Source organism: Centrocercus urophasianus, unplaced genomic scaffold, assembly GCF_019232065.1.
Source record: "Centrocercus urophasianus isolate 14NV4802_14NV808 unplaced genomic scaffold, USGS_Curo_1.0 seq_16, whole genome shotgun sequence".
Classification (NCBI taxonomy): domain Eukaryota; kingdom Metazoa; phylum Chordata; class Aves; order Galliformes; family Phasianidae; genus Centrocercus; species Centrocercus urophasianus.
The window spans coordinates 24,125,511-24,139,342 of record NW_024884711.1 but is presented as its reverse complement, the minus strand read 5'-3'; the positions used below and the strand labels follow the sequence as shown (position 1 = coordinate 24,139,342).

Genomic DNA, 13,832 nt, shown 5'->3' with positions numbered 1-13,832 from the left:
ATTCTTCCCTCGGAGGGTGGTGAGGTGCTGGCACAGACTGCCCAGAGAAGCTGTGGATGCTCTATACCTGGAAGCGTTCAGGGCCAGAGACTGGATGGGGCCCTGAGCAGCCTGATTTAGAGGAAGGTGTCCCTGGCCACGATGGGAGAAGGTTGGAACTAGGCGATCATTAAGATCCCTTCCAGCTCAGTCCAAGCCAGTCTGTGATTCTATGACTATAAAAAGAAAAAAAAAGAAAAACAGAAAAAGCAAGCAGAAAGGCCTACTTCAATCCTGCTTTCTGACTGAAGAAAAATGTCTTTTTTGTACGACATCTACACCAATGGGTCTTTTCTACACACACGGACACAGGTAATTTCGTTCTCAAACTGCAGATGTTTTTATAGCCCAAACACCTGAATATCAGCTTTAACTTAAATTTATAAATGAAGTTGAACAAGCCTTTGGATGTACTATCCCATTTCCATAACAGAATACCACATGTGCATCTGTTTGAAAGGTTTATTACTATCTTCATAAATACATAATCTTCTAAACACTGTGCAAGGCACCAAAAAATTAAGTAAAATCTTTTCTTTTAGAGTATTTTAATCTCTGTGGACTCAATGAAGTAAATAAGAATCTGAAACCACCTATTTGCCAATTACAAGCCAGCAGTTAAGGCAGGTACCATTGATACAGTGCATGAATTTTCTATTGCAGCTATTTAAACAAGCAGCGTTTTACTAGAGTGCATATACAAACTGAATTCCAAACACCAGCAACCCAAGATAGGCACCTAGTTATGAAATTTCCTTGTACGTGTAGTAGAATGCCAAAAGTACTGCCATAAAGTGCAAAGACTATGGACAATAACACTTTCTTTTGAGCATTTTGATACTAGTAACATAATACAACGGCTAAACATTTATAAATGTGGTTTCCATTACAAAAACATGTTCCACATAAAAGCTTCATAACACAATCCAGAAACAGAACTTGTGCGTGTACGTATTTAAAAAGTCAAAGCTGTACTGGCAGACTTAGGTACCAGGGGTGTATTTGCTGACGTCTACAGACACGCACTAAGTTGAGAACCAATTCACAGGTGCACTCAAACTCATTCTGCTTTGAGCACCGTGACATCCACTGAGTTTTTCTGCCATTTGAGTGACAGTGTGTGACATCCACCCTGGGAATCTGCAACTGAGCACTGTCTGTAAGATGATCTGGCTCACAGCTCTCACCCAACCCTCTCCAATAAATGGAACCTAAAATTAGTGTCTTCCCAACACAAGCTCATGTCAGATGTGGACAGATACATTCATGGTCCCAAACTTAAAACGACTGGTAAGAATCTCACAGTGATCTGGTAAAGGAAGCACAAAGACAAATGATTACGTTTAAGATGAGAACTGCCTTAAAAACTCAAATGAAGCCAAACTGTTATACGATGTGAAGCTAAAGGAACAAAAGTATTAACCAATTAGAAAAGTGGCTCTTTCCCAACTAATAACAAAAAGCCTACAGCAATAAGCTTAGGGTCCTACTGCTGCAGCAGCCTTTGAGGTAGGTGGTGATGGCTTAAACCGAGGTAGGTAAAGTCCAAACTTGTTTTCGATCCCTGCAAAAGTGGCAACTGCCAATTTGTAACCACCAACATGGTCAGGGTTAGGAGCAGGGAGCGTGATCCTGGATTTAGGAACTGGCTCCGATCCAGCTGGTTTTCTGCAAAACAATAATAATAGAAAAATAATAATTTCCATAGCATGAAAGCAATATTCACCAAACTACTCCGTAAAGACAGCTGAGTGAGGGACCTGAGAGCACTTCCTAGTGAGTAACTCAATTAAATGCCACAACCTTCCAGAACAGCCAACGGTCTCTGCGTTCACTGAGATGGAGGATGGTCAAATCTTTCAGTGCACTGATTAAAACTGCAGTGTGAAGTTCAGAAGTCTCTCCTACAGCATACAACCAATCCAGTAACTCAGCAGAGTTTAAATAACTTCTTTGGTAGTCTTCTATTGCCCCCAAAGCTTCATAAGCACCTGCAGCTGCATCTGGTAATCATGTTAAAACAGCAATATGCACATCCCTATGTACTATGTCCTCAAAGGAGGCAGAGCTGAGACTCTGACAAACAGTATTTGGACTTGGTGACACCTGTAGACCCTTCTGTATGTCAAACCCTCCTTTGTAAGGGATGCAGCTCCTTCAGCACACTAATGAGGACTAATGCAGAGTGCATCCTGACTCAGTAAGCATTACACATCCCCTGCAGTTCTACTCCCACCCTGTTATTCAGCCTTCTGCTGTCTCCATTTATACCAACACATGTCCCCAGATCAAAATGATGACCTAAAATGTGGTAATGTCTTGCTGTGATACAGGTGGTGGAACATCATCCTATCCTCCACCAGATGTAATGTGGCTTAACCAACATTGACAAAACCTTTGCAATATTTTCTACACAATGCTAAGACCCCTATTCTGCCCAAAGACACATGGAGATCCCAGAGCAGCTGTGGGTTCCCAGGCACATTCACACACCACATACTTACACTCCCCCGAAGTCCACGTAAAACCATCTCTGCAGTAGTTCATAAGTCACAAGAGTTACACCAAACTGGGGAGATGATCGAAACACACGAGCTTGAAAGGAAACAAAACAGTCCTTAAGTGACACAAAACCAAAGCAAAGCAAAGCAAAGCAAAGCAAAACAAAAAAAAAAAGAAAATTAGTAATCAAAGCTGTTTTCCACACCTCCTGCTCCTTTCCACAGAGCCTTTGGACCTTCCTCTCGAAGGATCTTCACAAAGCAATCTACAACACCGCTGTAAGTGGTCTGCCCTGCCCGGGCTGCTACCTGTAGCCTTGTTTTGATGACATCTGCAGGAGTCACCAGAGAGGCCGCAGGCATACCTGGAGACAGAAAAACCTTTGGGTTGGTATTGCTGACTTATTACATATGCTACAAACTGCAGTTCCCCAGGGGTAACCATGCCCTTCATCCTTACATTAGCAGAACCCAGCACACAAGGTTTGAGCAGAAGTTGGAAAACAAGCAACAGGAGGCAGCGTTGTGGACGTGGCTTCACCCAGAGAAAGCTTCTCTTAGAGGAAAAACCGTATCACAGGCTTCCTGTCAAGCTGGGAGGCACAGCCTGGATTTTTCAGTGCTAACCAGAAACTTGCATAGTCAATAAGCACAATGTTTTTGGAGGTGAGGTCGATCTTTCCCTTTCCTCTTCACGCCTCGCTGTGGTTCCTGGCACTCTGGCTGCACGCTGTGCTAGGAGAGCCTGCACACACACACTGCCCTTATCCCCACACAACAGCTTTACCAAGAACTGATAATGCTGTGCACGCTCAGCAAGGCACAAGAGCTAAGTTTAAAGAAAGGTTCATTTTTCTCATTAGGAACAGCAGATTGCTCAGCTGCAAAGTCACAGCTGACATCCCCAGCAGAACGCTTGGAGGAAGATTTAAATTTACCCTGGCAGACAATCAACTGAAAGTAAAAAACACCAATTTACCAACAGGCAATATCTCTGAAATCATTCCTGTCCAAAGGAGACTGCCCATGTTTAGAATTAAGAAAAAAAAGAAAGAAAGAAAAAATAGGGATCGAGACTGTACCCAGGAGACAGTGTCTCTTATGGTTTTATTACTTTTCCATTCTGCATCTGTTCCAAACCAACTTGGTCAGATGTAGATGCATAAATCTCCTTTGCTTTGGTTTTTTTTTAGGCTTAATAATTCTGTAACAATTTTTGTCCAAACCAGCATGGTCTGGCTTCAGGCACCACAGCATCCTTCTGCACGCTGCTTCAGAGAGATGGAAGCTGGTACATATCACCAAAAGAATTCCTCCTCCTCTCCTGGACCCCCCAAAATAACACACACACTGAACTTGCACAGTGGTCAGTCTGGCAGGCAAATGCAACAACTCAGTAAAGGTTTCTGAACTTTGGAGAGGCTGAAATTCCTCTTTGCTTACCCTTACCCACACCAGGATATTGGTTTGTCTTCAATTTAAAGCTGGACTTTTGTTCTTCAAAAGCCAGCCAGTGTTTTCAAGGAAAACCAAAGGACATACTTAGAAGCAATTCTGCTTATTACACATTGACTGCCATCTCCTTATTCCTCACTCCTTATTGCTATTTTGTATAAAACGAGCTTTACTGATTTTCTGGGGTTTTTTTTTGTTTCTTTTTTAATCCTGTTTTCAGAGCTATGTATAAAGCACAAAAGACTTCACAGACAAATAAAAATTTACAGGTCACTGTCCTGAGGAGCATACAATCAGAATGAAACAAATGACACAGCAGGAGATGACAGTAAAAAAGAGGAGCACGGGAAGAGAAGGAAGCTCATAAGAGCAGTAAGCAGATGGAGCAAATTAAAGAGCTATCCTGTTGTTGATAATGGCATCACCTCCTCAGAAAATGCCATGGCACAACAGGTTGATCTGGTGAACAGTGAAAACAGCAGCAGATCCAACTAGATGATGTGCATGTTGTGCTGCATGTGTCCCTAATGACAACAAAAAGGAAGAAAACACAGACAGCAGACACAACACCCATTGGCAAAGGGTGCGGGTGTGCATCCAAGCAGGCCAGCTTATAGCAGAGGGCCCTGCACATTTAGAGCTGGAGCCAGTGCTGGAGGTGTGGGGTTCTTGTTGTGGCCTCCCCTCAGCCTTCTCGTGGCAAAGCAGGGCTGACACGCACGCCCCACCATACTTTATCTGTACCCAACAGAGAAATTCCTTGGTTTTGTAAGCTGTATAATGAATGGTGGATCTTTAATACTGTAATTTGCTCATGAGAGTTAACTTTAAGAGGACTTCACAGGAAACCCTGGATAAAATTCACAACACAGCTAGTTTGGTAAGCTGTATCAGCAACAATAAAGACTGCTTCTGTGCCTGGACTTCAAAGGACAGTTATCTCAGTCTGCAATCAACTGACAATGGTTAGAAAGAGAAAAAGAGGAAAATCCAAGAAATGACTTGGCTTTAAAATGCCAACTGATGTTTGAAGTCTATAAATAAGAACTGAAGTTCAAAAATGGTTTTGTTCCACTAAATTGGGTGAGAAGTAAGTTGGATGTAAGCTCCTGTTGAAAGGTTTGGAGATTGGTTGTTCTGGGGTATGGGGATGGGAGAGGACAGGGTTTGTAAGCACCAGTCACTATAACACAGCTGGTTTTCTTGGTGCCAGGTTGACTCCTCTGCACTACAGATGACTGAATGCCAACATAAGGAGTTGAAGCCATATGCTTTCAGCAAGGCAGGCTAGTTGATCTACAGTGGCCTTGGCCACATCCAGCAATCAGTTAGTGGCTTTAAAAGGTCCTTACTCTTTAAGAAACACAGCCCCACATATAATCCTGACCGAAAACAACTCCCCCAGGAAGAAGAAACCTTAAAAATCAAACAAGAAAAAAGATGAACTACTTATCTGTGCTGGACTCATGCGTCTCCATCATTTTTCTAGCCTGCCAGGCTGCAGCAGCCTGCCAGCTGGCCAGAACTTGGGTGCAGCTTTGAGAAGCCAAGCAGCCCATGATCAACATGATGAAAACATCTGCTTTGTGAGTGCTGATGGGAACATCCTGCTTGTTACCCACTCCCCTATGGCCATATTGCACAAGCTTTTGAGCCCACTTGTTTCCTTAGAGAACTTCTAAGGAATGGATATGGCAGGAATAGGCTCCCAGGCTGCATGAGGCAGTGAGCCCCTTTGGGTATAGGAGCTGTGCATCGTGTCAGGGACCACCTACACAGCTGACACAAAGGTAAATTGAGTCTGCAAAGTGTCTCTATCTCCCCCTAGGCTCTGGCACACTCAAACTGAATACATCTGTGGAAACTGCTTGGCTATCCTACACACTATGCAGCAGACTAGAACAAGCAAGTGCTCAAGATGACACTCAGCACCTCTTAGGTATCTGGGTAGTCAGGAATCCACAACTTATGGCACACAAGACAACAAGTAACTCCTTATGCTTTCTACCACACAAGTGCCTGTTGCAACAGGCAAGACAATGGAATACAGCCCAGTTCAGAAACTGTTCTGATAAGGGTGAAGTCCTCACAAAGCCATGTAACTGCACAGGAGACAGTGAGTAGCAAGTAATTTTCATCATTTTGTCACATGTTTTGCCAACGTTTTCTGCAAGCACGGTTGTTGGATTCCACACACCAATATTCAAGATTCCTTTGATCACAAAGTTTCATAAATGCCATGATTTTATTTTCAGTGATTTCATTTATAAACCATTTCAACAAAAACCTTTACCAGTTATTCAGCTAGCCAAAGCCAACAGCACAGTAACGTCACAAGTAAAGATGATGCATGACGACAAAACATCAGAACTTCAATCTTTCCTTTCTTTTTTCCCCTAAACATTATGAATATACCCCAAACTTGCAGGATCTTTATTTTTAACTTCAGGTCATTTCTCTAGCATAGCAGCTTTATGTTATTTTGGCACAATGCTGCAAAATGTGCTCTAACTACTGCACTGCCGGTGTAACACAAACGCACATAGAGAGCAGTTTGGGCACTTACCTGCTATTGACCCAGCCAAGAGCAGATTTCCAGGACTGACTCTTCCATCTTCATTGGCAAATGAAGCTTTCAAATGAGCATAACAGGGGAAGTAAATAGCAGAGAAGGGGATGTCACGCAAAAAACACGCCTTAGCGCCCTGCGTTGAAAAAGAGAACAGGTTTTGAGAATGAGCAATTTAACACGATGAACAACGGACACTGGAGAACAGAGCAACATCATAATTTTTGTTTTGTCACTAAGAGCTTACAGGAAAAGCAGTTTCTCTTCTCAAAATAAGATAGATGTATTTCACTCTGCTAAGTAGCATGTGAGTATTGCTTTTTGGTTCAGCAATTTCTATCATTATATTTATCTTGTCTACTTGTTCTCCCTCACTCCTTAATAGCGTAGACATTTATTGGTAACAGAGAAAATGTTGTGTGTTGGCATAAACTCTGGTAACACCTTTGCAGAATAGTAAGTAGTTGACATTTGAGCCATATGCCTGCAGAAGAAGTTCAGAGTATGTTTGAAGAGTCACAGGACAAGTCTGTTCCTTCTCATTCCCACTTAACAATAACTACTTCAAAGATAATAGTGCTTCCTCCATATATCCATACAGACATTGCAATTGATAATTGCAACATGTATCAGAGGAAAGAGGGGAAAGCAGGGCTGTAACACCAACCCTTTCACAGTGTGGTAAAGTAGAGACTCATTTGTGATTTCTGAAGTACGCACGATTTGGGATACAGTTTGTTTTCAGGTCAGTTTCAGCTCTTGTGACCAGTTTGCTTCAGTGGTACAAACAACCAATGCAGTTACCAGTACAATGGCTTCAAATTTAAGAGGACAGTAAAAAGGCAAGAAAAACTGTGGGGCAAGAAAGGCAAGAAAAATTTTTTTCTAGCAAGAGAAAATGCAAAAAGCCACGACAGTAGGTCAAAGAAAATGAAATACCAAATATCATCCATGCTCTGATAGCAAAGGGACCTGCAGTCTGCCTTTCCTCAGCCTCGGTATCCAGGACACCAGAGTCTGAGCGCATAAGGACTGAGTGTGGCAGGCAGACACAAAGAGAAGGTGCCTTTGGAAAAATGGTGAAGTCTTTCAAGCTTCAGGAAGAACTGCTTCATGGATGAGGCTAAGCCTGCTTGCTTTGAAACTAGGGCAGAGTCACAGCGAAACTCCTTGAGGTTTCTCAGTAAGCCCTCCTGAGGTGCCCTGGTTGCTACAGCTCTCTGGTGTACAGCCCTACTGGAGCATGGCTCAGCACCAGGCATTTCACAGGTGACATGCTCATATGCACAGAATTTAATTAAATCTAATTATATGCCTGGACATATCGGTAAGTTTAGCTCATACGGTAACGGCAATGAAAATAGAGTGCTGAAGTAAGCTGGATGCTGGTTATCCAGCAAACACGCAAGAGTTGCAAGGTGTCAGAAAGGCTGAAAAGATGCCTTTTGGCAAGGTGAGGCAGAAGGAATTACTGTAAAAACAGATCCTGTCAGCCCATTCACAGGAGATGCTAAGAAGCATAGTTTGACCTCTGAGAAAATGAAGATTTTATCTAAAACCAGCCATTAGATCTACTCTCAGATGTTCTGCATGGCACAGGCGCAGTTGCCAAGTGCAGCGAGCAAAACAAACTGCTGGAGCCCCTTTCTGTCCCTGATCCTCTCTCAGCTTATCTCCTGACAGACCAACAACTGACCATTTTACCTGACAGTCCATTGTAAGGTTAATTACTCTTGCTTCTAAGGTTTGCCTTGTTGGTACTTGGATCTGATCTGATAAATGCTCGCAGTCACTGGTTCTTGTTAGGCCTTCCTAAGGTACACTGAATAAGCCTTAAAGAAAATGCCACGTAGGTCCTCAAAGCACTGCCACTGCACAGCCACAGGCTGAACCGAGATACCAGACACAAAACAAAGTCAGTGCTGGGCTGGGCTCTCAGAATTACAGCCTGTACACCTCACCAACAGGGTAAGAAGGTGGATCTTTTGCAGTTCACATTCTGCAGGAGTTCTGGCCTTGTGCTCCGACAGAAGCCTGTTTTACAGTTTACCTTTAAGCCTTACATTAAAAAAAAAGAAAAAAAAAAAGACTAGGGTTTTACCCACCTCTGCATAAGAAAACAACTTTTTAATGATCAAATGTCTGCACTGTATTCATCTCACAGAAAAATTACGAAATTCACTAATGAAACATTCTCAGACCAAGACGGTTTCTTCAAGGATTTATTTTTAGAGCATACTTCTCAGAGCAAATCTCCTCGCTGCCTTTACCCTCAGGGCACATTACTTTTATTTTCCTTGCAATGCTGCCATTAAACACCGTGCACATTTTCCTCCGCATTTTTTTCATACTCTGAAATATCTCTACATAGTTGAAATAACGTATGGAAATCCACGAACTCCGACTGCAAGCAACTCTCAGCGGAATCTGAGCTGCTAATATTCTTCCCCCTTCATTAAAAGGCCCTTTTTCACAGGACAGCAATGGCATGTTGTTCATATCACTAATAACGCACACTCAGGTACGCAGAGAGAGGATGTCCATCAACTTAGTTGGCTGAGTGTAAACAAACCCTGGATCAAAACTTGGATCCACTTTAATAATGACCCGATTTGGCCCTGTTCCAATATCACAACAGTCTAAAGTTTCCCCCCATCGTTCTGTTTAAAGTCTGGGAAAGCATGTTTAAAAGCAGGCCTCATTTAACTTCAAGTTAATCATCCGCAACCAGCCTAGGCCAATTAGGAAGGCTTAGGGAGATTGGCTGCAGTATCTTGAAAAGCAAAAGCAACATTTATTTTACTTCTCGCACCTATTTGATGTGGACAACGTGCTGAAAGCCAAAAGGGGTTTTAATCAGTCCCCAGAAAGCTGTAAGGATCATCCGCTCGCGTTTATTCTGGCAGCCAAGGTGCAGAGCTGCCAGGCATGAAATTGTTGGGAGATCTTACACACCATAACATGTGCCTCACCAATGCAACAGCGGCTTGGCTCCCATCTTGCAGCTCTTTAATAACCTGAAAGCTCTTAATCTTGGATGCTATCTCACGGAATAAACCTATGGAGGTTAAAAACAAACAAAAAACAAAAAAACAAACAAAACAAAAAACAACACACAAAACCAAGCTCTGATTGTCAAAGATTCTGATAAATAAGCCCAAGTCAGTGCCGGGGCAGGTTCTTTAGCATGCTAATTCCTGCTTATACCAGCTCTACCTGCAAATAAGGCTCTAAACAAACTATTTCTACTACAAGGGGAGGGTAATTATACTGACAAAGGCACCTCTGTGTCGGGCTGGGCACAAGGAGCCGGCAGGTCTGGGAGACGCAGGCTTACCCGAGTCTCCTGCAGTGAATGCACATTGTCTGGTGCAGGGGAAAAATGCCAGACTGGGGGACCTAGCAGCATTCAAGACAACAGTGGTGCACCTTGTCTGAGAGGGTTATTTAATGCTTCTGGCACCTGTACTTACAGCCACCCCCTCTTTTTCTCCTTTACAGGTTTAGAATTTATTTGGCATGTATAATTGTTATTTTGATCCTATAGCTACAAACAATAGGCAGCATGTCATTTCTTGATCATTTTGCATTCTTCTTGGGTTTTACTACAGACTTAACCCTTTGGAATCGGAGCTCTAACAGCACCCAACAGGTTTTGTAGCGTTCACAAACACCACAGGCATTTGCTTTCAAGGGCTGTAATTTCTTCTGCGGAAAAATGACATTGCCTTAAGAGCCACTAACCGCTTCTATTCACATGTTTACTCCAACCAATACATGAAACTGATTCAGCACATCAGCTGAGAGGAATAAAACACATTCCAAATACTGCGGCAGCAATTCAGATACATTTTGCAGACAAGAGTGGCAAAACTTCTCAGGTAAAGGGGCTTCTTTTGGAACTAAACCTCACGTAGGAGAACGCAGTCACAAATGAGCGTGCTGGATGCAAGTTAATATAACTCAACTCTTTTCCTACTCAGTTTCACGTTTATCTCACTGCTGTAAACCTGCAACAACGGGAAGAGCTGGAATATCTCAGATGTTACCAAAAGGTACCAGGTGAGAGCTTGGTATGTATTGCCAACTGAGATGACATCTTCCAGGTCAACATACAGCCTGTTTATTAAGTTATTATTATTTTAAAAAAAAAGAAAGAAAAGAAAAAGAAAGAGAAAGGACTTATTGAAAGGTTTTCTGACTAGTTTTGGATATGCAGGCTGTGCTGGCATTATCAGCCAAGGCATAAATTTGAGATAAATCTCTTCTAGGAATTCTAATCATAAACATTACCACAACTGATGTGCCATTTCCTCAAAGGATCATTTACTAAACTCTTATTGTTTACCACTTTTTTGGCATCACAGAAATAGCTTGCACAAAACCAGGGAGTGGCACTGCATGTTATAAAGAAAAGCACTATCCACCAGAGTGATTACTTGTAAAAGTAGTTGGACTTGATGATCCCTATGGGTCTCTTCCAAATCAAGATATTTTATGACTCTATGACTCTAGTATTTTAATAAAAATCCCATTTAAATATTTTATGGATACGAGTTTCTAAGCAGTACAAAATAAGTGTATTTAAATGAGCAATTGAAATATGTCCTTGGAAACCAAGAAAATGTAAGTTCAGCTGACTTTAACAGGACCTTATGCATGTTACTGTGATAGACAGGCATAAGACAAAACATTACCTCATCTTGCACAATCACTTCAGTATTCTATTGTGATCAGAAATTACATGCGATGTATTAAAAATACTGAAAATCAGAAATGCATTCTTTCTCATTTCTGCCAACACAAATGGTATTCTGAGCTAGGGATAGATGATACTTCCCCTGACTGGGATACACAGTCTTTATACTTTTAAGAACAGTTGCCATCTACAGAACATCTGCAGCTAAATAAGAATTTACCACCCCTGAGCTTCCATGCCCTAGTGCTTTCACAGCAACAAATAAAAGCAGAAATAAGATAAACAGAGGAGAGAAATGCCTTCTGCAGAAGCTGAGTGACCTGAAATACTTTCTTACACATGCAGTTCTGAATTTGAGATAAAGGCAGAAAACAACAAAAATAGCTGCTTTCTACCTTTGAGGAACTCTGGGGATTCAACCCAGCAGTTAACCTAACAAGTCGTATGTGTCAAGTCTTACTGTTGCAATTATGGATAAAAAGAATACCATGGATAAATGAGGAACTCATGAGTGAACTCAGATGCAGAAGGTAAAAAAAGAAAAGCGAACTGGGTCTTCTACCTTGGAGAAATGCAGAAGCACTGCTTGGGCACGCAACAGTGGAGTCAGAATAGTCAGGGGTCAGCTGCTGCTGGACCCAGTGAGTTGCAAATGCTTTTGTGAGCATATCAGCAGCTCAGGACAACTAAGGGAATTGTGAGGCTGTTGCTCAGTGGGGCAAGACACTTGGTGACTAGGGACATGGAAAAGGAAGAGAAATTACTTACTTGCCTCACTTCTTACTAGTAAAATCTGCTTTCAGGCTTCTCAGTTCCATAAGCATATTAGAGAAGTCTGCAGAAGCATACCATCACCTACAGTAGACAGAGCACTTAAGCCCTCTGCACACAGACAGTCCATGAGAGCAGATGATGCATCTCCTGTGGTGCTGAGATAGCTGGTTGATGTTCCTGTGAGTTGGCTATTGCCTTCCAAAACTCAAATCAGTCAAGGGGGTTTGTACAATTAGGAAAAAAAGACAAATACTACACCCATCCTGAAGAAGAGCAAGAAGGAAGATCTGGAAAACTGCAGCTGCTTGGATACACCTGAGTCCCCGGGAAATTTATAAAGCAAACTATCCTGGAATCTGTTTCCAGGCACATAAAGGACAAGGGAGATGTTGGAAACAGCTAATAAGGATGTTCCAGATAATGGCTGATGAACCTAATTGCCAGACTTGTAGACAACCTGGCAGAAATGGATGTTGTAAGTTGTGACTATAGGCAAAGTTTTGAAATGATCTCCTGTAGAATCGTCATAGCCACATCAGTGGAATGTGGGCTGCACTCGGCAGATTAGTGGATGATAATGAAGTGGAGGAGTAGGCTGCTATTCACAGGGACCTCCACAGCATGGAGAAATAGGCTGCCAAGAACATCATGAAGTTCAGAACAGCAAATGCAAAGTCCTGTATTTGGACTGGAACAGCGCCCTGCAGCAGTACAGGCTGAGTCTGAGTAGCCAGAAAGCTGGTTTGCAAAAAAAATCCAGGGGTGCCAGTGGACAAGTAAAAAACAGGTCAGCAATGCCTCTGTGCAGTAAAATGGACAGTCACACACTGTGCAAGGATGCAAGGGGACTGATATTCCCTTTCCACTCAGCACTGGTGAGATTGCATCTGGAACCCAGTGTCCAGTTCTGGGCTCCCAAGTACAAGAAGGACATTGCCACACCAGAAAAAAGTCCAGTGCAGGGCTGTCAAGGTGGGCAGGAAGCCCATGGTGTGTGAGGAAGGAGAGGCTGAAGGAACTCAGTGTGCCAAACTCTGAGAACAGTAGGTAAAGGAGAGATTTACTGCTTTCTTGCCTAAAGGGAAGGTGTAGGGAAAGCAACTCTTGTAGGAAAGTTTTGGGTTGTGTTTTTAAAATCTACAAAGGTGGTCAAACACTATGTCTGCTTGCCCTGATGTCCTGCAGACTGGTTTTCCACACAAATTGATCAGATTCTAACATCAAAACTACAAAGTACATCAGTACACAGAGCAGAGACCTCGACAGAGTGCTACTGTGAATAGTTTTGTCGCTAGCATAGTAGAGCCCCACGTTAACACAACAAGGAATCATCTGGAAGAATATTAATCTCCTGAGTACAGAGGGACATCAGTGATCATCAAATGCAATTTGTCTAGACTAGAATACTATGATAATTAGGATTATAATCAATGAAATATTCACTCAGCCAGGTGCAAAGAAGTTATACATAACATTTCCTTTGTTAATTCATTGACACGAAACCTAAGATTTATTTATCTGTGCATCGGTTTTCTTTGCTAAGGAAAGACAGGAACACTGAAATTACCTGTATCAGGGAAGTTTGAGAGTTTTAATCTACAAAATGCGTTTCCTAGTTAGAAATTAAGGCAAAACATACTAATCCAAACAATAAACAGCAGACCTTGTTGAGACGTGCAAGCATTTGCCTCACAAAGCTAGGACTGACTTACATAACTCCTTGCATCTTCTGGCTGCAGTTGTAGTTAATGGAAGTACATTCTTCAATACTGACTACTATATGGGACATAATGTA

At 42.3% G+C, this 13,832-nt stretch overlaps 1 protein-coding gene across 2 annotated transcripts in view; it reads right to left on the bottom strand.

The window, feature by feature from the left end:
- Positions 1–487: 487 nt before the first annotated feature.
- The window catches only part of SLC25A13 (solute carrier family 25 member 13), a 92,877-nt gene continuing 79,532 nt past the window's right edge, over positions 488–13,832 (bottom strand). For both annotated transcript variants that reach the window (XM_042816541.1, XM_042816542.1), the window contains 4 exons: positions 6,562–6,700; positions 2,747–2,905; positions 2,544–2,634; positions 488–1,707 (listed from right to left, as the gene is read on the bottom strand). In XM_042816541.1, coding sequence (XP_042672475.1) covers positions 1,518–1,707; positions 2,544–2,634; positions 2,747–2,905; positions 6,562–6,700 — 579 coding nt within the window. In that variant the 3' untranslated portion in view covers positions 488–1,517. The remainder of the gene's footprint in view (positions 1,708–2,543; positions 2,635–2,746; positions 2,906–6,561; positions 6,701–13,832) is intronic.